The sequence below is a fragment of the Kryptolebias marmoratus genome, linkage group LG21 (assembly GCF_001649575.2).
Source record: "Kryptolebias marmoratus isolate JLee-2015 linkage group LG21, ASM164957v2, whole genome shotgun sequence".
Classification (NCBI taxonomy): Eukaryota; Metazoa; Chordata; class Actinopteri; order Cyprinodontiformes; family Rivulidae; genus Kryptolebias; species Kryptolebias marmoratus.
The window spans coordinates 14,810,203-14,833,889 of NC_051450.1; the positions used below are offsets into that span (position 1 = coordinate 14,810,203).

At 39.7% G+C, this 23,687-nt stretch overlaps 1 protein-coding gene across 4 annotated transcripts in view; it reads right to left on the reverse strand.

Annotated features, from left to right (window-relative positions):
- The window catches only part of LOC108230352 (sodium/hydrogen exchanger 9), a 59,733-nt gene that overhangs the window by 2,493 nt on the left and 33,553 nt on the right, over positions 1–23,687 (reverse strand). For all 4 annotated transcript variants that reach the window (XM_037973192.1, XM_037973191.1, XM_025003862.2 and 1 more), the window contains 2 exons: positions 7,337–7,385; positions 6,016–6,071 (listed from right to left, as the gene is read on the reverse strand). In XM_037973192.1, the coding sequence (XP_037829120.1) occupies positions 6,016–6,071; positions 7,337–7,385 (105 nt within the window). The remainder of the gene's footprint in view (positions 1–6,015; positions 6,072–7,336; positions 7,386–23,687) is intronic.

Genomic DNA, 23,687 nt, shown 5'->3' on the forward strand with positions numbered 1-23,687 from the left:
GGGGGGGGGGGGGGATCCATTCCAGGAGGAAATGCTGAACAAAAGCTGAGTGGAAGAAGGTTAGATGAACACAAAACTAATTTACTCATCAAATAAAGAGTAAAATGGGCTGTTATCTTGTTTCAGGAAATCAGGTCAGTTGAGCATTTGATTAAAATCAGCAGCAAGGTCGCAATTAGTTGCCAAATGTGTTTAAGTGGTAATATAAGGCTATCTGGTTTTGAATTTGTTGAAAGAATAAGAATGGGATCTTATGTGAAAGTCAGAGAATGAAATCAACGTGCTCCTGGCTACTTTGTAATTAAAATCACACCCTATTATACACTCTCAAACATCTCTAATCAGGCCATGTTTAACAGCATTTTCCATTATACACTCGACTGTGTCCTCTTTACTACAGGCCTTTAAAGGTGGCAGCATAGTCGTTGGCTTTTAGCTGGGAAAGTTGTGGCATTTTTTTCAAATTAATAACCCGTTTTCTGCAACGATTCGCACTTTGTTCACGTATCCTTTAAAGAGAAAAAGAGAAAAATCATTCTCCTTGCTGGATAAAAGCAACCCTTGTACCTCGGAGTGTATAATGAATAACACAGGATGTAACACGTGGCGTACAAGAGCACAATCCCCTGGCATAGGTGCAGAAATATAAAGATAAACAGGAAATAATCTAATTTGGCACCAAGTCTAACACTGATCAGGAGGTTAGAAGCACTATTAATCTAGCAGGATAAATACCTTTATACATGTGTCAAATGAGACACAGGGACTGGAAAGAGGTGGGAAAAAGTGACGAATATTCACATCCTTGCAGGAGTGAGATGTTTGTCCTCCTGTCCCAAACTGGAAAACCTCTGGACAAAGATGGCTATTATAACCATTACAGCTGCTTTCCTCTCCACACCGGTGTGTGTGTGTGTGTGAGAGAGAAATGGTGCTGGTAGAACGCCAGCTGCTGTTTCAGCCACCCTGGCAGCAAGCGTCACGCCTTGCCTCAGGTTTGTCACAATTATATGTCGAGTGTTTCCAGTGATTGCCACCAAGAAAGTAATTATGAGAAAATAAATGCACTTCAAAAAGTATATTTACGTAAAGGTCTGAGCTGAAGTTGTTGGCGTCTCTGGTTGTCTCTTGGTCTCCAAAACTATCCATACCCTACAGACATGTTTCCCAAAGATTTGTGAAATGATGACGCACTGACAAAGATTTTCCTTTCTGTTTCTTTTTTTAAAAAAAAAAAATCCAAATTCAGACAGGTTTCTTTCAAATGCAAAGCAGGGACTGATATTGCAAGTGATGCTGATGGTGCATCTGAGTGAGAACAAGCCTCAGATCAGGCCTCCGTGCACGGTTTGATGTTTTCCAATCCCTAATAAGGTTTGACTCATTCGTTTATTTCTGTACTGTGATCGTGCCTCACTCTGAGGGAACTGTTTCGTTATTTTGGGAGAAGAATAAACCAGAACTAAGCACACCTATAAGTTAAGTTAAAGTTGCTGTAGATACCTACAGGGTTGACTGAAAGGGAAATATCACACACTGGAAATAAGACCCTCCTAATTTATTTATTTTTTTAGTTCATTGCACATGTCATGGTGTGGGGATCTGGATTGTGTCGTTTTTATTCTTTATCACTCTGTTCATTTAAAGATGCTTGTTTCGCTGCACATTTGGGGCTCACCTATCAGCTGTGCAATTAGAGAAATGGAGTAAAAACAAACAAATTAGCCTAGATCATAGAAATACACTAGTGGAATTTAAAATTACAGCACTGCTATTATTTTGTAAATGATGAAATCTGTTTCGAACTACACAAAGCCATTTTGTCCCTCCTGTCTCATTTTGTCTCTGCTACGGAAGGAGAGGACACGTCATTGTTCATTTTTGATGGTCCTAAAATAAAATGCAGTGACGTAACTGAACAATGATGAAATTCAGAGAAGAGTTAGCTTCAGTCTAAACAAATTCAATGCTTATCACCACTTACAGTGAACGGTTAAAACATCCGAAACAATATAATCTGTTTATATGTTTTTCCTTCTCGCTATTACACTTTATGTAGTTCAGACTTTTTGTTATTATTGTGGTTTAAGATGTAATACAACAGATACAGGGAGCTCTTAACCCCTTCAATCCTAACTAAGCCTATGGTAATACTGAATGCCGGATTTTAAACAAAAACATCTGCTTCCTGCCGCTAGAAAATTACAGCAGCCAAGCCTTCAGCGCCAAACATCAGACAGGGTTTGATCGCCGTCAAAATGAAAGCTTACAAGCAAAACCCTCGTTCTAATGAGCCCTGCAGCCAAGCCGACAAGGAACTCTGAGAGGAAACAGCTGTATGCCTGTAGCATGGAACACCTGTGAGCCAAACCGGAGGTCGAACTACCTGGAAGCAGGATTCAGCGGTTCACTTCAAAAAGCATCTTCATAGTGTGTGTTTAAGCCCCACCCTGCCCACCAATAAGAAGCACCAGTCAGGCCTGAGCTTTTATTCTTTTTACAAGGTTTGCTTTTAATTTTGCTCTCCCTGAATTTTACTTAAATTATAATACATTTAAAAAAAAACAAGCTCTGACATGGGCGCAAATTAACCCATTTAGGAGGCTTTTAACTACAGCCACAGGTTGTGTAGTTACTCAGGCTGGTTACAGATATTTCAGCGATGTGTTGCAATGAGAGGAAACGTCAAAATGAATGGTGGCAGCGCTCCCATTATGACATGTTTCCGCTTGTTCGTGTAGGCAGATAACACTTTGCATAGCTCTTAACTCTCGGTAGCATTAACCCTCCTAGATGACATCAAAAACTTTCCAAAACCACCTTCAAGGTTTCAACAGATGTGGGATGCTTCTGCATAGAAACTTTCTGTTTTGCACTTAATTAGCAATCAATACAACTAAAGGCTTGCTCTAGAAAAAGTTAGTCTATATTCTTAGAGGTTGCATAACTAATTATAAACCATGTCAGGTACAAGAAACGCACCAGGAATAAGATGTCATAATCAGTCATATCTTTCAGCCACAATTACTTTTCTGCACTCTGTGGTTCAGCAGCATGAGTTCAAACAAAGCTTGATTAAAAGCCATTTCACTCATCCTCAAAGAAAATATAATGCTCACATTCATTATGGAAATAGTTACCATCCTGTTATAAATAATTCATAAAAACATTTAAAAAAAAGAAAAAAAAAAGAGGCTATAAATACGAGCCGCTTTGTAATAAGTGTCGATGATGAGCTTCAGCTGTAATATAAAGTGTGTTTCTGCAAAACTTGGCAGGCACGGTGGATCTGTTTCACGCCGTCCTGCGAAAAATTCAAAGTGAGATAATGTCACGTTGTGAGGAAGCATGTCAGTGGCAGGAACATGGAGACGTGCGAGTACAGAAAGAAACAATGTGACGGCACAGTTTTGTGAAATATCGGCTTCATACTGTTAGACATTTGGGCACGACAGAAACAAACACAACAACAGTATTGTGCAAAATACTGACTGACCTCTCATTTCTTTAAACACATGACCTGCTTTTTAGCTAATTTTTCAGCTTCTTTCTGCCATTTTAGAGGAATATGTTTTTGTTTATCAAATCATAACAGACTTATGAGTCATTCAAACATAAAAAACAGTGTTGAGTCTACACATAACAAACCCCGCCCCCCCCAAAAAACTCCCATTTCAATAAGATCTTGAGGCACTGCTGTCACAGAGAGCCATCCAGATTTTCCTGCAAGTTGCAAAAACAAAACACGAGTTTCATCGATGCAATATTAAATTTATAAATTAAAACAAGGGGATTTCCAAACGGCTATCAACTACAACTGACATCAGCAGATGAATAAACAGAAAGATGAATTACGTCGCAGGTCCTGTGTAGAATCTTTTGCCGATTTTGCTTTTTTGTTTTAAGGAGATATTTTACAAATACTTTTGTTTCAAGGTGGTTTCTTCTTATTATGACACAAACCATATGAGTATTTGGCAGGTTTTAGCTTTTTGAAGATTATATTCTTGGTGAAAAACACTATTTTATTTCTATTAAACTGACATATCTTTGATATTTACTATAAATTCAACACAAGAAACAGGAAGTCTTTTTTTTACAACAGGCTGCTAGTAAGATGAGATAAAATATAATTTGAACTGGTCATCTGATAAGTTATCTGTTCCATAGTGACCTTAAACTAGTCTTACTTGGTTTAAATGCCTTTCTGTTAGAAAGATTCATATATTTTGTTAAGTAGCCGAAACCAGTTAATCAAACAAACATTTTTTTTACTAATTAGTCAGGCACAAGCAATGAACTGAAAACAATTAAAAGAGCAGCCAAGATTAAAAACAAAACAAACTTATGAAAACCCGGAGAATTATTGATCAAGACTTTTCTACACAAAAAAGGCTTTTGTCAGATGTGAAATGGCTGCGTAGAAAGGCACAACAACAAGAAACTCTACAGAGATCCAGTCCATAATCAAAGCGATGCAAAATAGGCACAAAATTGCTGAATAATAATAAGCAAAAATAACCAGTAAAAGATTTGAACTGATGCCAGGAAATGGAACATATAAAGCAATGTAAATCAGAGCAAAAAGCGACACAAGACGTTTGGATCTTGTTCTGGTGTCGGACCTCTGATGGTCCATGATTATGATTTAACAACACTGTCTCATATAAAACATAATCTTCCCTCATTCAGTTCACTTTAAACGCACAAAAAAATAAAAACTTTAATTGCCAACACACCACGCACACAAATGAGTCGTCTGAATGCTCGGATGTTTATTCAGAAACCAGCATCTTGTCGTTTCGTAGGCGGTAGTCTACAGAGTAAAACGATCCGTTTCCTACTAAACACCAGGCCAAGTCATGAGGCCAGTAAATAATAAAATTAGATTATCCTAAACTCGATGCAGACCTCATGAAAATCAGCTGAAAGGCCCCGACTGGTTTAGTACAACCAGCTGATCTTACAGTTTCAGCTCATTTTGGTCCGAGAGTCAAAATCCAGTTTTATTTCTTCGTCTTTATGTCGTATTCTTAGTAGGTCACTGAGTCCTTCAGTCAAAAGTTGCTTCTGTCTGGTCATCCTGCCATGAAAGTCTGATTGATGGAGTGCCAACCAACAGTTGTCTCACTTAAATGGTCCCCGATTTTCACAAAGGAATCAGAGCTTGGAAATGCGATCCAAACATCTGCGGTTTGAGAATCAGAGTTTTATGAACAAATCTTTCCTGCCTTGTTATATAAATCTGTGATACCTTAAAAGAAAAGGGGTGTAACTTTAACTCCATTAGCCAGAGATGAAATCTAGAGAAGTTCAAGAGGCACGGGATGAACCACAAAGCAGAAAGCACCAGTTTCATGATAAATGGTTTGAATTCATATCTCCAGTAACGAGAAATTTTAATAAACAATTCATGTTTCAGTTTTTAAAAGCATTCCATTTGCACCATAAAGTGCTGCAGTAAATTATGGCCACTTTCACATGTGTATATAATTGTGGGAGGGTTTAGTCATTTTAGGGCCCAAAGCAAATGCTGATCTTTGCCTAATGTTGAAGTCCTCCTCAGTATACAACGATAAAACTGCAACTCTCACTTGGTTTAGCACAGATACTCCAAACTCCTGGTCCTGATTAGCACAAGGGTTACAAACAGCACTTGTGGATTTACACTTTGGTTAACCTTAGCGGTGCTGGTAGGCGGAACTTGTTGTGTTGAAATGATGAACTGCGATGTGAGCCGAGGCTGATTTTATCGCCCGGTTTTATGTTTGGCTCTAAAACTGAAGGTGAACGCTCCCTGAAGTGCCATTTGAGCCAGCATTATTAGGACTGAAGCCCACACATTTGAAAATAAACCAATATCTAAGGGGAATAAAGATGCAAAGAACTGATTTTAATAAACTATTATGTACAGGTCATATATCAGCTTCAACAAACCTAAAACCTAAGTGTGTGTCTTTGCAGTACATGGTTTTAGGTATTTTTATTCACAAGTTCAAAGCAGTGAAAGGATACTGGTGATCCAGGCAGTGCCACAGGCCCCGTGTTGCATCTGGCATCCCTTGATCATCCTGTAGACCACAAGAGAACTCATATTAGTTTTTGTCATACAAAGACCCTTTGAATTGGCTGAGGGAAACAGTGAAAAGCTGCTCCCCTGTGAAGCCTGTGGGACCATATCTAACGATCTCTGCTTGCACTCATATAGGAAGTTCCTGATCTGATAAACTGCCGAGAGACTCATTTCTGCTAGAGTAAGACCACAGCCCTCAAATGTCCCAGAGTAGACGCGCATCGGGGCAAGGTTACATTGAACCATTCACATAACGAAGAGCCAGCTTTTGTTAACTATTTATCCACTCGTAGCTGAAGAGATTCACAAACTTCCTCCGATTGGGAACATTCAGGTAAGAGTCATGTCAGGGGAAAGAGAGAGGAGCTGCTCGGCTGCAGTGACGGTGAAGAATGGCAGGGGTGTGTAAGGGTGACACACACACACACACACACACAGTCACACAAATCCCCCTCAGATGTGCCGACAACGACGTGCTATAGATCGTCACTTGGAAAGAAGCGGAGGTGCATTTCTTCCTCTTGAACGTCTCTTCGCTTTGATATTAGGTGGTATAAAAAAAAAATAAAGAGCAGAAACAGGATTAAAGGAGCTAAACATATTCTGTGACTCTGAAAGTTCGTATGATACGGAATGAGAAATCTTTGTAATGCTGGGTACTGTATGTGCAAATATAAAGAAAAGTAATTTGTATCGGTGCTTAGACTCAGGAAGTGAAGTAGTGCCACCTCTAAACACTATCTGTGGTAATGTCGACAGTTCTTAACCAAGTAAAGTTTCATCTATTTTATATTTACACTGTATAAATCATGTTTAAAATATGTTTTTCTTCCACATCGTGGCTACTATTGTAACTTAATAAATAATAAATTGTGGAAGTGCACCAGCTGAACAGCAAACATGACTGCTTTGTCTTCTTTATCTTTAAATACTTCACTAAGAGGAAACATCTATTATAGGTGATTATTAACAAATCTCTGGACAACTCCAATTTTTCTATCTAAAAAATGTTGCATCTTCCAGCTTTATGTTCATTTAACTTTATTAAAGCTTCCCTTCTAATCTCCTAACCACATTTTATGTCTGCATTTTTGACATGTTTTTCTCTTAAAGCTGCATCCAAAGTCATTTTTAAAAGAAATTGCCATTAGTGAAGCACATTATACTACGTACTGACAGGAGTTAGGTTCAAGTTCCAGCGTACAAATATGTAATAGTCCAAACATCATGGCTATTAAATTAAAGATTCATCCTTCTTTTTACCTCAAAGGGAACTTCTTGAGGATCCTCGTCTGCCTCCTCTTCCTCCACTCTGCCGTTAAAAAGAGAAGTGTACAGTTAAACTCTGACTTGTTAGAATAAAACAATAAAAAGGTCAAATCCCGACGGGATGGACTCCGTTTGGAAAGTCAGTCTTTTAAAATATGGAGCTCGGGACTGCAGGCTGAAAGTCGGCTTTTTACGCGGCTCGATGTGAACTTGACCTTTTCAGACACTTTCATCAAAATCAGGCCCCGTCTTCGACATCACGCCGAGAAAATGTCAGCCGGGGAAAACATTTGACAAAAAAACGGCGCCGCAACTGTGCCTGATGCGCTACACGGCTGCCGTGGTTCTCCTGTCGAGGTGCGGGACTCTTAGGAGGCAGCCGAGCTGGGAGGCGGCGGCCCGACGGAGACAAAGCAGCGAAGCAGTTTCTAAGGAGCCTCCAATCGAAATCAATTGCAACTGCAAAAACCCAAACAAACAAGCAGGAGCACAGCCATTGTTTTTTTTTTTGTTGTTGTTGTTTTTTTGGTGTGAAATGTCTCACAAAGCACAAACAGAAGGAAAAGGCAGAGAAGGCATGTTCTTACAAATCAGCAGTTAAATCCAGTGTTTTGTTTGAGAAATCCTAATGCTATCTGTCACTGAGTGTTTTGCAACTGTTGACACAAAAGGCTTGTGGTTCCTTTTAAACCGAGGCCTTGTTGCAGTACCAACCCTACACAGTCTCATCAGCATCTGGTCAGAGTTTTGCCTTGGCCGATTTCTCTCCACAATCCAACATCTTTTGCTTATCTTGACTTTGCTTCAGTTTCTCCCCCTCATATCATTGTTCCTCCTCTTGTTTTGCATCTCGAATGTCAATTTTCCTTCCGTTTCTTAGCCTGTTTTGTGCTATGCAAACACAGAAACCCTAAACTTGACTGGCTTTTGTTATTTATTTGAGCTTAAGTTTAAAGCATATTTCCACAAACCATCAATTACCAAGGTTCTCTTTTTTGTAGTAGTAGTTTTTACTATCTGTCCTTGTCTCTTTATTTAATCACTTCACAGAGCTTCCTGTTTTTTCTCCTGACATCTTGTTGAATATATATTTTAAAAAACCATTTAAAATTCTATTTTTCAAAAAAAAAATCATCCATTCCCTGTCCCATTTTATCACCGTCTTCCAACACTGGCTCTGTATGTTAATTCAGCTCCATTTTTATTTTCTCCAAATCCATTTCCACCTCTCAGATCACTCTTCCTGCTTTTATCACACACCCTTTTAATTTTATATCTTCTCTCCCACCATAATCTCCCCTCTCCTCGATTCATCCCTTGTCTATCGCGCGGCTCTATTCTTCTTTCCGGCAGAACGGTCCGAAAAGGCTCGAAATTGTTGCTAAATTGCGCCGCAATTTTGGTAAATAGTTGCAGAAGATCTGTCATTTTTGAGGGCAGATTTTCTGGGTCAGTGCCAGAGCTGGTTGTTTTGTTGCTGGGCAAATTGCTTCGGGATGTGGCAGGCTGTGACAGGCTCAAGCGGCCCACCTTCAGCTGGCGGGATAGCCTCCATTTTCGACAGGTTCTGTCACCAGGCTGATAGAAAAGAGGGGAAAAAAACGCCAGGCAAGGTGTGAAAAAAAAAAAAAAAAAAACAGGACGCTATAGCAAAGGGAATAGACTGAGAAGAGGCCAGTTTCTTGGAGCATGATGGAGGATAATCTGCTGACTTGACAACGGCAGAATGGGTCGCAGAAAAGCCGGCGAATGCGAAAGATTGACTCGGAGGAAAAGACGTAAAAGAGGCTAAAAGAAAGCAGGATTCTCTCTCATTGTCAGCACAAGAGAGCAACAAAGAGACGACAAAGCAGGGGGTGTTTGTGTGGAGAACAACAGTCTGCTTTGTGACTTGTGGGAAATATTCTGCAGTCAGTCTCATCTCACAGCCTCGCTTCTACAGTTACGGGCTCTGTATCATTCATTTTCAGTTCAGCGATTATCAATTAAGCCACAGCTCGGATGTTTGAAAGTGGGATTCTGTGAAAAGGTTATGAACGATTATCTAAACTGCTGTAGATTTCATAAAATTGGAGCTTTTGCAGTGAATTATTTTGGTCTTGGATGAACTCTTAGCTCTAGTCAGAATTAAACCCTGTTTCTCCAAACTGAGGTTGTTCAAAGTGCAGGTAAGATATTAACTGTTCACAGCTTTGCCACTGAACCCCACTTCAAATCTGAACTATCCCTGCCAGTGCAAAACAAGCAAGCCCGATTTAATAAATGAGTAAAAAAATCGGACAGCTGCAGTGAAGGCAACACATCGGGGGAGGAAAGAAAGTGCAAGAGAGGTGGAAAGACAGACCACTTTTGCATAAATTCATATCTGCTCCAGGAAATAAGGGACTATATTTGATAGCTGAGCTGACACAGAAATATGTGATCCTCCCATGTCCCAGTTGCCTCCCCAAAACAAACAAACAAAAAAAAAAAGGACTGAGCTTGCCATTCTGTGGGGAAATCACATCCCATACAGTGAAGTCCAGTGAGAAAGAAATACACAATGAACGAAACTTGATAAGCTAGATTATAAAGATTGAACTGTGGCACCATCCGTTCTTGTTATCACTGTCCAAAACAAAAGATAGAACTCCATGTGCCGAATCCCGAATGTCTTTGCTTGAAGCTCAGCTGTGACTCAGATATTCCTTGACTCATTTCAGCACATCACTGCACAGAGCTTATCGACTTCTGTTTCGAAAACAGACACAGTTATTGTGATTTTACCCCAAAACCTCATAATATATAAATTATAATCTTGTCAGACACAATTATAAAGGGATTCGAGGCGGCAGGAATAGTTTGAATGCAGAAAGCACTCATAAACACCTCATTGGAAGTTAACACCTCCATTATGCCCGATGAAAAAGAGGAAGGGAAAGCATTTTCTGCCTCAGCCGATGAAATAAATGTGTATGAGCAAACACGCGTGTTCTTGTTTCTCTGCAGAAACTACTTCACACTCATTTACAATATTTAATTAGGCTCACAGACAGGAAAAATAATCTAATTTCACTGCAATACAAATTTCTTAAAAGATGAAAACAGCTCTAGTTAAATATTAGGAAGGAGGTTTCACTTTCCAAAGAAAAAAAAAAACAAAACTTAAAAAGCAGCATGAAGGAAATGACAGCACTCTTCTCTTGTCCCAGACCCGCTCTGTGTGTTATCTTCTTTTGCTGCTTGGACAAAAAGGACAAAGAAAAACGGACATGGGAAAGCAGCGTCTGACGTTGAAGACAGGAAGTCAGAGTTTTGCGGGGAATGCGTTTGAATCTTTCCGCTTGGAGGGAAGATGTAAATCATCCTTGGAGTTTCTGCCTCCCAAACCCCCAGCGGGGTCGCTCGTTCTCGTGAGGGACACATTAAGACCCTACTTGAGTGTGGACACTCAGCTAAACAGGATGTAGAATGAACTCTGACACCATGAACGGCACATTTACAGAACTGTGTGCAAGTTTCAGCTAACCACAGGAAAAAAAAACAACAAAATACAAGAAATATTTGACTATTTTTAAAGAAAAAATAAAGGTCTTGCATTGCTTCTTTGGCTCTGCTGACCATCTTGAATGCGGTTGGTTCTGAAAGATAATCAGCTCTAGATAATTACTTTCTGAGAGCTCATCAGACATTTTGCTAACATGACAGACAAACACATCCACACACATGGGTAAAAACATTATCATCCATTAGCCTTTGGCAGGTGGTGATAATAACATTTGGTTTAGATGTTTTAGATATAAATCACATTAGGAGAGCTGACTTAATTCAATCTGTCCCTACTTTGTGCAGAACATGTAGTCTTTGACCTATAAATACTAAAACTAAAGTACTATTATAAAGTATCTGTTTCTCATAACTGATAATATTAAAACTTTATTTAAGAGGAAAAAAAAAACCTTCATCCAATCAGAAACTGTCTTAAAAGCAGCTGCGGCTGTCTGGATAGGGAGTTCAGGGTTTTTCTTTTTTGGTTTTGTGAATATAATTGATAAGACTTGCCACAGGTAATCAGTGTTCTCATTTCTATTAAACCAGGTTTGATCCAAAATCAAAGAATTTGGAGCTACTGTTGAAAGCGTGCAGACTGAAACCCGACATATGAAGTTGTGATTGCCGTGCCGTGCCGTGGTCCGTGTTGCGCTGGCTTAAACAAATGTGAGTTTGCATAACAAAGAAGCCAAAGCGCCAAAGAGGGAGGGTCAGACAAAAATCAGGAAATCACCAGATTGTTCATAGTAACTTACAGCACTGTGCAAAAATGTGAAGTCATCCCTCCTTTCGTCATGTTCTGCTTCCAGGGAGCCAGATGTTTTTGTAATTTTCTGAAGGGGCCTTGATCAGCAGAACTTCGGGCTTTTTGAAAGTCTTTGAACGTTTCTTTAGACTTCGGCTGTTTTACACAGAGTGGGCCATTTATATGGATACACCTGAATAAAATGGGAATGGTTGGTGATATGAACTTCCTGTTTATGGCACATTAGTATATAAGAGGGGGGAAACTTTTCAAGATGGGTGGTGATCATGGCGGCCATTTTGAAGTCGGCCATTTTGGATCCAACTTTTGTTTTTTCCATTGGGAAGAGGGTCATGTGACACATCCAAATTATTGGGAATTTCACAAGGAAAACAAGGGTGTCCTTGGTTTTAACATAACTTTATTCTTTTATGAGTTATTTATAAGTTTCTGACCACTTATAAAATGTGTTTAAAGTGCTGCCCATTGTGTTGGATTGTCAATGCAACCATTTTCTCCCACTTCCACTTCCTGGAAAGTGGATTGGTCATCGTGAGCCAGTTGAATGCCCCCCAAGGTCTCCCGATCAGACTCCCTTAGACTTTTAACTTTGGGGTCATCTGAAGGCGATTGTCTGTGCTGTGAAGATACGAGATGTGCAGCACCTGAAACTACAGATACTGGAAGCGTGTGCGAGCATTTCTCCTGCGATGTTGCTATCAGTGTGTGAAGAGTGGGATCTTCCATCCATCCACCCATCTTGAAAAAGTTTCCCCCTCCCATATACTAATGTGCCACAAACAGGAAGTTAAAATCACCAACCATTCCCATTTTATTAAGGTGTATCCTTATAAATGGCCCACTCTGTAGTATTTCAGCCCCAGGATTCTAAGAAGTGTGAAACACTGGTCCTCAAGGGCCACCATCCTGCACGTTTGAGGTGTTTACCTGCTTCATCGCACCGCATCTAAACGAACTGGTCAATAAAAGGCTTTTAAAGAAATTCGATAACGCGAATCAATCAGTCCTTCAGCAAGAAGTTTCAATATAAACCTTTTCAAAAGATAACAAGAAAGTATCTCCTTTCAAGCAAAGTGTAAAGAAATTACGGGTAATTTAAAAGTTTTGCACAGTGCTGTGTATTCCACAATGTAATTATCTAAAATAATAATATATATATATATATATATATATGACTTGAGCATATATAAAAAAATATGACTACAAGTGAGCATTTTGTGTGAAAAGATCAATGTAAAAGAGTAAATAAGTGTCAGTCAGCAGATTAGAGGCTGCAAGGAATCTGTGCTATGTAGAAACAAAGTATATCCACCCCAAACAAGGAGGTTGTGCCACAGATCTTGCTTTTTCACAAACACTGTCACAAGGCCAAAAAAAAAGAGCAACAAGCTCAAAAAAAAAAACCAACTTCAGCTGCCTTTAATAGTTAATAGTAAACTTCTGTTTTAACGGTTCACTGAAAATGAATTTGGAGTTAATGTTTTGAACTCGAGTTAAATATTACAATCTTGCTTTTAACTTGTCGTTTTAAGCGTGGAGCAAAAACCGCATCCTTTATTTCGGTGCTGGATGTAAATTTTAGGTCTCAATGCCAAGCCTTTCGAGAGACGGGGCTACACAGGAGTCGCGATGCGTGAAGATCGGGTTTCCACACAATTTCAACCGAATAAAGGCGGAAAACAAAGAACAATGTGGGATCGGCCTCCATCCCCGTCTCTGAAGCTTTAAAACAGAACCGCTCATACACGACTAAATCTCTTACTGCTATATGTGGGTCAGTCGACAGAAACCTCAGCTGAGGATCCCACTCGTCTCTGAAGCTTTAACCTCAATTCCACATGACTTCAGCTGGTGTAAAAATACAATTGGCAGAGCGGGGAGAGATAGTGTGTGTGTGCGTGTGTGTATAAAGTTCAGGTTATCAGATGCATGAATATGTGTGATACCAGCAAGCTGTGCAAAGAATTTACTTCAGAGTGCGGCTTATTAATCCTCTGGAGGTTATCAATGTTAAATTTTTCTGGTCTTAGTGTTCACCCACTCAACAGATGTCCAAATATCTGCACATTATTTCTTTTGTCAGCGCCGAGCTGCAGGGGCGATGAAGGCCAGAGGTTGTAACGCGGACGCTGCACCCTCTCCTGATCGGAAAAAGAAACGAAAGCCACAGATTCCTGCTGACGTTTTGGGATCATTTCAAATGAATCTGTCATTCAGTTGAGTCCCAAATTAAACCTGAAGCAGTTCAAGTCAGTGTTGACTTTGTCAACTGATCTGATGAACTGAAGCAGATTTAAAGAAGAAAAAAGAATCAATAAATAAATGAAGAGATGAAATGATTGACAAATAGTGATTTTGACTTGAAAGAAATGCACCATCAGTAAAACCCAGTTTTATTTATATCTTCACAGCGTCCTTAAAAAAAAAGTTAGACGCTGAAAATACCACTTTACAGTTTGTGAACTAAATATACCAAACCACAGCCAGCAGCCAGACAATGATATAAAAAAAATGACCAAAAGTTATCACTGCTGTGTTCAATCAGCTTCTATTAAGCTCCAAAACAACACTTTAGGACTTAAACTAAAATATATTAAAGGCTATGATTATTCCCTAATCTGATTAGCAGATTGTAATCTTTGTATTTCATAAAAACTACTACACACTACTGAGTAGTAAGCCTAATTATCAAAGTTTTATTATTTATTGTGATCCACTGATCAAGGTGTCTCCTCAAGTCTCTACATGGCAGCAAGGAGTCGTTTTAGATGTTTAGTTTGTTAAAAAAGGCACCCAATTAAAGAAATGTTTTGAATAAAATGCGCAGAAAAAACAGAATAACCCTCTACTGCGGAACTGATGTTAATGTAAAGATATATGAAGTTAAAGTTACCTGCTCTGACTAGCCTTTAGTTAAATTACTGATTTATTAAAACATCTCAATCAGAAATTTTACACATTCATACAATCACTATTTTATAAACCTTTACATTGCCATCAGGTTTGCAATGCACGCTCTTTCCAGCAAAACTTGGATGGTTTTCCTACCCAAGGTGCCTCGGGCTGCACCAGAAGAGCTACAGCTAGCTGCCGCTGCTGCTCTTTGTGCTTGCAAATAACCATAAAAATCTACGAGAGCAACTGTGCCCTCCGAAAGCTAACATAAAATAGCATTTGTATGAGCTGCTATGAAACTTTCAGAGTTCTTTAAAGATGGCAGCAGTCCATTTTGGTCTTGTTCGCTCAGCAGTTCAGGCAGAATGAAACTTAATTTCTCTAATCTGAAGTTGTATAAAGAGCTATCTACAACAGGTAGGATAACAATTGGTCATAACCTTTCCATACAATCCCACTTCAAAAGATTTAGACTATTGCTTTAAGACATTGTCACAAAGTATGAAAAAAAGAATCTAAAACCTTGTTTTTGTAGCTTTCATCAACTAATAAGTCAGCCACTGAACTGTGATATCATTCTATCCGGATTAAAGGGGAAAATCAAAGCAGCTGGACGGACTTGTCTTCTTTTTATTCTATGTTTTTGTAATGTTTAGTTTCCTGTATATAAAGAAAACAACACCTCTGCGACATGGAAGCTGACAGGCATCAGTGTTTCAGTGTAATAGCATGGCAGTCCTCAAGCATTTCAGCCAAGAATTTTTATGGAAAGAAAAAAACAAAACAAAACAAGAGGAAAAAAAAAACCCAGTAGGCTGTTTCAGCCAAAGATATTATTATCACACAGAATTCATTTCCTTTTGCGCTGTTCACCTGGATGTCTCAGCACGACACGGGGAAACAGCCTAAATATAGTGTGGCGGTGTTTTGCAGAACGCGAGGCACGGACAAATCCATCTGGGTAACATTCACTGCCCGAGAGAGTAAAAACCGACACACACATAAGGATCTGTCAAATGAGGATCACATCTTCTTTAACACACACATTATTTTGTGTTTTAAGTGGAGAAATGAGTGCCCTCAGTGAGCGTCCCTCTGCCTTATTGGGATAAATGGTTGAACATTTGTTTTGAGGAAGAAATAAATCAGCCGAAGTGCTACAGATTTAGTTACAGCCCATTTGTTTTTATTAAATGTGTTCAGGATGGAATAAAGCCATCCAGTGAAGAAAGTTATCTGAATGTTCCCTGCATGAAATGCACCATATTTGGATAGAATAGCTAAGATGTTTATATTGGAATGGTTTAAATATTTTGCTTCCTGATTAAATGTTATCTTGTATTAACAGTCACTGATGTCTAGTTGCCAGAAGGAAGAAGCATCAGTGACTGTGGGAAAAGGAAACTAAGGGCAAAACATGCAGGTTTGCTCATGTTTTCACACTGAATGAGTCAGTATGAGCCTTCGCTGACATTTCTCCAAAACTGCAACTTGTCTAATGATCATTAATGCCCCGCAGAGGGTTTGAAACCAAAAAGCTTTTTCTGTTGCAACGCTGTTTACTGGTGTGTGTAAGCTGTGTGTTTTGCAACCCTAAATAATCCTAAGTAAGCACTCTGGTCTGTGAATACCAACCAGTTTCCAACAACGCTATGAATATTTCAGCCGGTCTGTAATTGGTCTAAAAAACAGCTGAATGCAAGTCTAGTTCATCAAACTTTAATTGCAGACTTGAACGTTTTCGTGTGTTTTAACTCCACTCCTTTCCATCTTCCGTTTCTTTAGTTTTGCTACAAATGCCCCAAAGACTCGAGCTGAAAAGCTTCCTTTAGGCAAGTGATAAAACACAAGTCTTGATACTCTGCGAGGTTGTCACATTTATATGCTGTCACCTTTCTTGTTTTTTTGCTGAGTATCAGTGTTTTTTTTTGCTGGCTCATAGCAAAAGCTGAATAAATACAGGAGACTTAAAGTGGTACAGCAGCCAAAATCTTTAAACTACATTTTTAAGATTGGAGGCGTTTTAAAACGGCTCCGATTGGACGAGCCTTTAACTCGTACATCTGGTCAGACAAACTCCATTTTATTAAATTAAGGCCATTTAAAGAGCTATCTACAACAGGTAAGATATTAAATGTTTATAGCCTTTCTGCAGAACCTCACTTCTAATAATCCGAACCAGCCCTTTAGGCCAAAACGACAAGGTAATAAATGACAAAACAGACACAATAAAATCCGTAGCCTAGTGCTTCTTGAAAGAATACATATTTATTTATTTTATGATAAGAAATGCTGGCGTTGTGGACTTTTTGGTCGAACCTTGTAAATGGCACCATGCACGTGTGATATTACAAGATCTGTTAGCGTTAGGTTTTAGCTCAATATCTGGAAAACTCACACAGTCAAAGCTAATTTTTGTGCTTCCTAATATCAGTTGGCTGCGGCGGTCAACTTGAATTGGGTGGACTCCAAAAGACGCAGACATGGGCGAAAGCATCGTCGCCCCTTTGCCTCTGCTGGCAGACAATAACAGGAGCATGTATAGGAGTATTTTATTCATATAGATTGACGTCACGATCTACTCGAGTCAATATTCAGGTAAAAATAGGTGTTATGTCTGAGATGCTGAGAAGCTTGCGTTGCCCACTAATTGCTGATTCCTGGTTGACACAAGAGCTTTATAAAGCAACGATGCTCCACCTGCTCACTCATCTGCTGCCTCATCATGCCCTCCCTTCCTCTGAGCTCACACTTTCCTCACAATGCTGCAGCTGCTGAGGGGGAGATTGTTCTCTATATGAAGGTGCTGATGAAATTTTGAGGGCGACTGCTGAATTATTTAAGAGCGAGGATTATGAAAGCGGCTTCGTGGCACGCTGCTGGTGGGTACGAATCGATGCAAGCCCACCCTTGCCCCAGCCCCATCTACACTAGCCCCCTCCAATCCCCACCCTCCTGTTATATTCCCTTCCCTGAAAACCACAGACCCGCTGCAAAGAAAATATCCAGACACATAAACCATGGGGCAGCCAGATGCTGGAAGCGCGATGAAATACAGTACATGGGGAAAACCGACAGAAAACACAATGGGATTCTTTATCTGTGTGCGAGACATCCAGAAGGCTCTAGTTCAGACTGACCAGCATCCAGAGGAACAGATGGTCAACTAAACCCCTGCCAAGTATGCTCTGCCGGTCCTGTCTGGGAGCTCGGGTCTAATAGTTCGAGTTAGACAAGTATTTAAAAAAAGAAAGAAGATACGCACAAGCCATCATTTCTGCAGGTCTGACTCTTACTCTCAGCCATGCACCAGTTACATAACAGTTTCACACAGTTGCCTTCGATGAAGATTTGATTGCATAGGCCTGATTTGTGCAGCGGCGACGCTCGGAGGCTCTCAGAACTGAATAAATGACCATGTTGCAGCACTCCCTCTCTTGTCTCACAGTAAGTTCATTTCAGCTTCACTTTAAACCTTCCTCTCTTATACACGCCTTTTCTCTCAGCGTGAGGAGATTCTGCTGAACAATATGCCTCTCCCACCCCCCACCCCTCCCACCCCATCATCTGTGCAGCAGGAGTCTTTGTTTGATTACCCCCAGATCGAGGATTTTTTTTTTTTTGACTCTGGAAGGAAACAAGCAGGCAGAACTAAACAGTGCAGCGAGTTTTGGCACCAGTCAAAGAAAGCAATGAAAAATTTCCATTCCCCTGTTGACCCTGACATTCAGGGTGAAGAGTACCATTATTCATTAGACAGAAATCCTTAAAGGGTCAGAAAGAAAGACATGCTACAGTTTTAGTATCAGCCTGAACATCACAGACAGAGTCAGGTTCTAGCAGATAGTTTTAATACTCTGAGTGTCTTTGGTTGTAAAAATATAAACAAACCTAGAAATGAACACTGGCAGCATGTTCTATGGAGAGCATTGCCTGTTAGTAAGTGAATTTTGCTGATCTCAGCAATGAAATACACACATTTTAGTAAATATTAGTACTCTGATTAAGTATGGAAATAAACAAGCCGATTATGATATTTTTGAAAAGCTAAAAACTTTAAAATGAGATGTTTCTTTAGTTGAACATAATAAAATAACTTTAAAGCAGAAGATCAGCAGATACTAACATCCTATTATTGATGTAAAAAAAAAAAAAGAGTTATTCCCACGAGTTTTTATATGATAGCTTAAAGTATTTTAAGTATATATTTTTGCTCATTTTTATTCCAACAGAGTACTAACAAAACCTTCAGCTTGCACCTCTTATGGATTTTAAGGCATCTTTAGGATGATAATCTTGTTGCTGAAGATACTTTATTTCTCTTTAGCCTTATTTTTTCCCCACAAGTTTCTATATTATTGACTAGATTTTTCCTTCTACCAGTGAATTATGACCTAAACTGCTAGATGCAAAATAATAAAAAAAAGAGCCAAAAGCATTATTGATCCATCTTTGTGCATTTAAGAACTCTGATGCACATCGGTGCAAGAAATTCGACACCTTTTCCTCTCCTCAAGCGTCCCTCGGCAGTCTACAGCTCTTTTTTCAGATTTAAAAAAAATGTTTGTAATAAAATATCTAGTGGGGAAGCTAGATATTCTAAGAAATGTTAAGCAGCCTATTTAGAAGATGATATTACTGAATATGTTCAGGGTTGCTACTATAACTATATTTTTGTTTTTCTGAGCTGAATATGAATCTTGCTGTTCTGTTCTTGTATAATTAGATTACAAAGTTTAAAAAACAACTAGCCAGAACAGTAAAAGACTGCTTCATCTGAAATCATTTCCAACTATTAACAGTAGCGAAATATTTGACCAAACCTTTGCCCAATTTAGATCCTGCAAGCAGTCAAATAATTTAAAATGTCCACCACTCTCACCTTTTACTGAAAGGTTTGATCCAGTAAAGTTATGAAAATTTTGCAAATCATATAAAAGGCTGGATTGGTTGGATTTTTAAAAGCTCCTTTTTGATCACCTTTCCCCCCCCAACGATCTCTTGTTTTGCTCCATTGTTCAATCTGCTAATTCTTCAAGGAGGCAGGCGGCTGAAATGATAGAGGGCTAAAAATAATGACTCTATAAATAAAAAGGTGCCCATTGAGAGTGATTGAGAGGTGAGGTCGCTAAGCAGCCGGGGACGCTGGGTAAGCGGAATTCATTATCGGTCTCCACTTCCAAAGCGAACCCTCCTAAACTCCTCCACACGAACAGAATGTGCCAACAACACGACGATGTAGCGCCGGAATCCAAAATGCCTTGAAAGCTGTTTTTTTTTTTTTTACTTTTCTCCATTATTGCAAATTCGACTTGTAGTGTTTCAGTTTCACCCTGATTACAACCTTTCCTCAGAACATTACAAGCAGAGCAAAGTACTTTTTTTGATCAACCAGCTGACTTGGAAAATGGGCATGCCTATTTGTTTGAGTTTGCATTTGTTGTTGCATTTGTGTGTGAGACGGCGTATGGCCGAAGCGCTCAAGGCCTGTTTTATTATTCATACTTGTGTGGATCCTCTTTCAGCCCACAGACACCTGTCAGACATACACACAGACGATTTCTCTATTCTCTACTTGCATTGAGCATTCATGCAAAAATGCCACTTTTGCATTTCAATCATCCGTGTGACCTCTCATACGCACACAAACAGATTGACACAGACGCGCAAGTGGCCACTTTTGTTGCTCTAATGCTCTTCGTAATGGCCCTCCTCCCTCTTCATATTGACGTCACGTCCATTAGGCCGTGCCTCTGGGTCTTGTTAGTGGAGCACAAGACTTTGAGTCCTTCGTCTCGAGTCTAGCTCCACCTGATGAACCCGCCGCGTTTGCCGATATGACAGATGCGGTTTCCACGGCAATCTGCTCTGGCTTTCCAGACGCCGCCACGACTATCAATCGGCTGCGAGAGGGAACCCACTGAACTGTGTATGAGAAGGGAGAGCGGCGTGTTCCAGAAAAAAACATGCCTGCTTTTCAGGAGCCCTCACCCTCACCTGTATTTTATCAGCTCAGATGTCTCTTGTGTGTTGTGATCGCTCAGCTGACTGAGGACTACCTGTATCTGGTGCCAGAGAGGATAACCCCGGAGGACTAATGTGAAGAGATAACATTTCACATGTGATCAGCGTCAGAGTCGGAACGCTCTGGGTTCCTTCTAGCCTCTACGTCTCTCGTTGTGTTTCCCCACTTACCCCAAGAAGTGACCCCGTCCTGACCCAGAATACAGCACTGAGGTGTCATTAACACCCTGCGATGCTACAAGCTGCACTGACTTGAGTCTTCTTCCTTCATGAATATGAAATGAGTGTGAACTTCAGCCCGAGCAAAACATAGTATGCTTTACTTGAAAGGAGATAACGCCGTGCCGCCCTCGTAAGCAAGAATGGCAAATGATGGCTGAAGTAGAGCTCTTTGCCATGCTGAATAAGAACATTGTGAATTTTGATCTCCAAGCTCTTTATCTGGATGGAGAAAACTATTGTTTTAAATGTTAAACAAGGGATTGTTTTTTTTAGCATTCACGAGGGTCAGCTCAACCAATCAAACAACAAATAAAACAGCAAAATGAAGACAAAGCAAAAATATAACACTCAAAAAAGATAATACATGCAAATAGTTTTTGGAAGTATAGCATAGCAGTGCTATAGCAATAACACTGAGGTTAAACATAAATAAAAGGCAGGGCCAATTAAAATCAGGAGTTTAAACTTTTAAAAACTGCTTTTTCAACTACAATTCCTTGAAGTCGTGCATATTGCCCACCTCTTTCTGCGTCAAAGTTTCAAACAAACATCTGGTATGATCTATTAGTGTTGCAGTATTTGTTAGGGATGACTCTCAGCTACAACAACTCCAAATATTACCTCAAAATGTCTACAAATGACAAAGTTGTTCCCCCTTTTCTTTTTATTTTGCCACGTTCGAGTAGCTGTGGCGGTCGTCTCAAAGCCAGTGATGACTTTCTGAGAGTTCCATCTGAAAATCCATCCACATTTTGCTGACAGAGAGGCAGACAAATGCACACACAGACACGGGCAGTTACATGATCGCCTGCTTTCATGGCAGCAGGTGATAAGTTTTACACAAACGTTTAGGCACCGTTCAACCTAGCACAAATAGTCTACAAAACTGACATGTTCTGCTGTGTTTGCAACTTTAATTACGCACAAACAATAGATTTGGGAAAAAAATGGAGGTTTGAACAAATACTTTCAAAGGGGGAAATTTTTAAGAAACTGTTTTTGCCATTTCTGTGAAGTATAACTAACTGAAAAAACAAACTGTCAAAACAACATGAGAACCCTTAGCCAGGATCAAAATATTCTTCTTTTGCATTTCTCATGTTATCAATATTACTGTTATTGCTGTCCTACCTTTTTATTTTTGTTGCTTGTGTGGAAGAAGATTTTTTTCCCCCCTAACTTAGAAAAAGGACGTGTGTTTACAAAGAAAATATCTGGAGTCATGTAGTCAGAGCCTTAAATGAAAAACATCTGTCTGCGTTCTGTACCAGAACTTGGAACTGGTTCCAGAGAAGAACAAGAAAACCAAAAGGACCTGCCTCTCATACGAAACTTGGAAGCTTTGCGATTTCTAGTGCAACATAAAAAGAACAATGAACACTTCCAGACAGGATGAGACTGAGTCATTCAGGGCTGAGTATGTGTTAAGAAAAATGTAATTACAGTGAACAGTTTAAGAAGAGGATTACTAACTGCTGTTTTGAATGACTTGAAATATTTATCAAGAAACATTTTGACCATCTAGCAAAAATGGCATTTCAGTGTTAAACTAAAACTAGGTGCATCCCTATTTTGTCACTTGACAAAAATCAACGATAAGTGCAGCTGGTTGACTTTGAAAGGGCGTTACTGTGACTAATTTACACCCCGGGGCCAACTGAAGCTGAGAGCTGTTCAATAAGAAATGAGGCTCAACTTTCAGCGCGTCAAGGGAGGAAAAAAAATAATCAGAACAAGAAAAAAGAAAAGTGACGAAAAATTGCGGTAGATAGACAAAAAAGAAAAAATCCAAAAAAAACTGCAGGTGGTTTTGATAAATACTTGCGCCAAACTGTTCTGGAAATGGCCTTATAGCTTGAATCCACCACTAGATCATCAAAATGCATTAATAATGAACGCGCTTGCACAAATTGAACGGATGCATTTGGTTTGACGAGTGAGACAAAGAGCAAGACCCTCATCTGAATGCCTTTAATTCATCCCTCAGAAGAAAGACGCCCTATTAGGACATCTTTATAAATTAAAAGGGCTTAAAATGTCTATAAACGTTCAAATAAATTTAAAGCCAGAAAATTAAACTGTGTTTTTCCGTGTGATTTGTTTCCCTTGAGTAGACAGTGACAATTTAAGCCTTTCTCGCTGTGTTATTGTCTCCCTTCATTATCAAAACGGGGGCAACCTATACAGGCGCCATTTATCTTTGGAGTTCTCTCAAGTATCTTCCATTTAATCGGGCAGACATCTTTTTATTATGGGTAGTCTGCACCGGCTCGTGTGCCTGAGTGACTTTCCTCTCTCCTTCAAGTCAGTTGAGCCCATATATTAGGAGGAAGGAGGCGAGCACGTATGCATGTACAGTTGTTGTCCAACGCTGGAATAAATTAAAAAAAAAGGGACTTCTCGCAAATACAAATTGTTGTGCAAGGAAAATCATTATGAGCTTTCTTGTCATTAAAAGAGGGGCGTTAAAGACAGAGGGAGTGGAAGAAACAAGAGGTCAGCGGGGGCGTGAAGAAGAGTGGGAGACATCAGAGACATGGTTTTCCACCCGTCCATCTGTCCACTCTAAACAAACAGGCCAGTCATTAGCCAGGCTCCAGCTGTTACGTATTAGCCTCCAAGTTGGGAGGACTGCTCATTTATATGGACTCACACACGCACAAAGAAACACGAGGAAGGCTTCACATCTGTCCAAAAAGTGTTCCTGTGAAATATTTCTGAAATGGCAGCATCTCATCAGCTTCAGGGTCAACGCATATTATTAGACTCACAAGAGGCTCTCCATCCTTGGGGTTCGAGCAGAAAGCAATAAATTTTGCTGTGAATCGAGATAATGTTCCAAAACCTTGCAAACTACAGCATAAGCTTTGGCAAAAGATGCATTCCATAAGCACTTTTTATGTAATT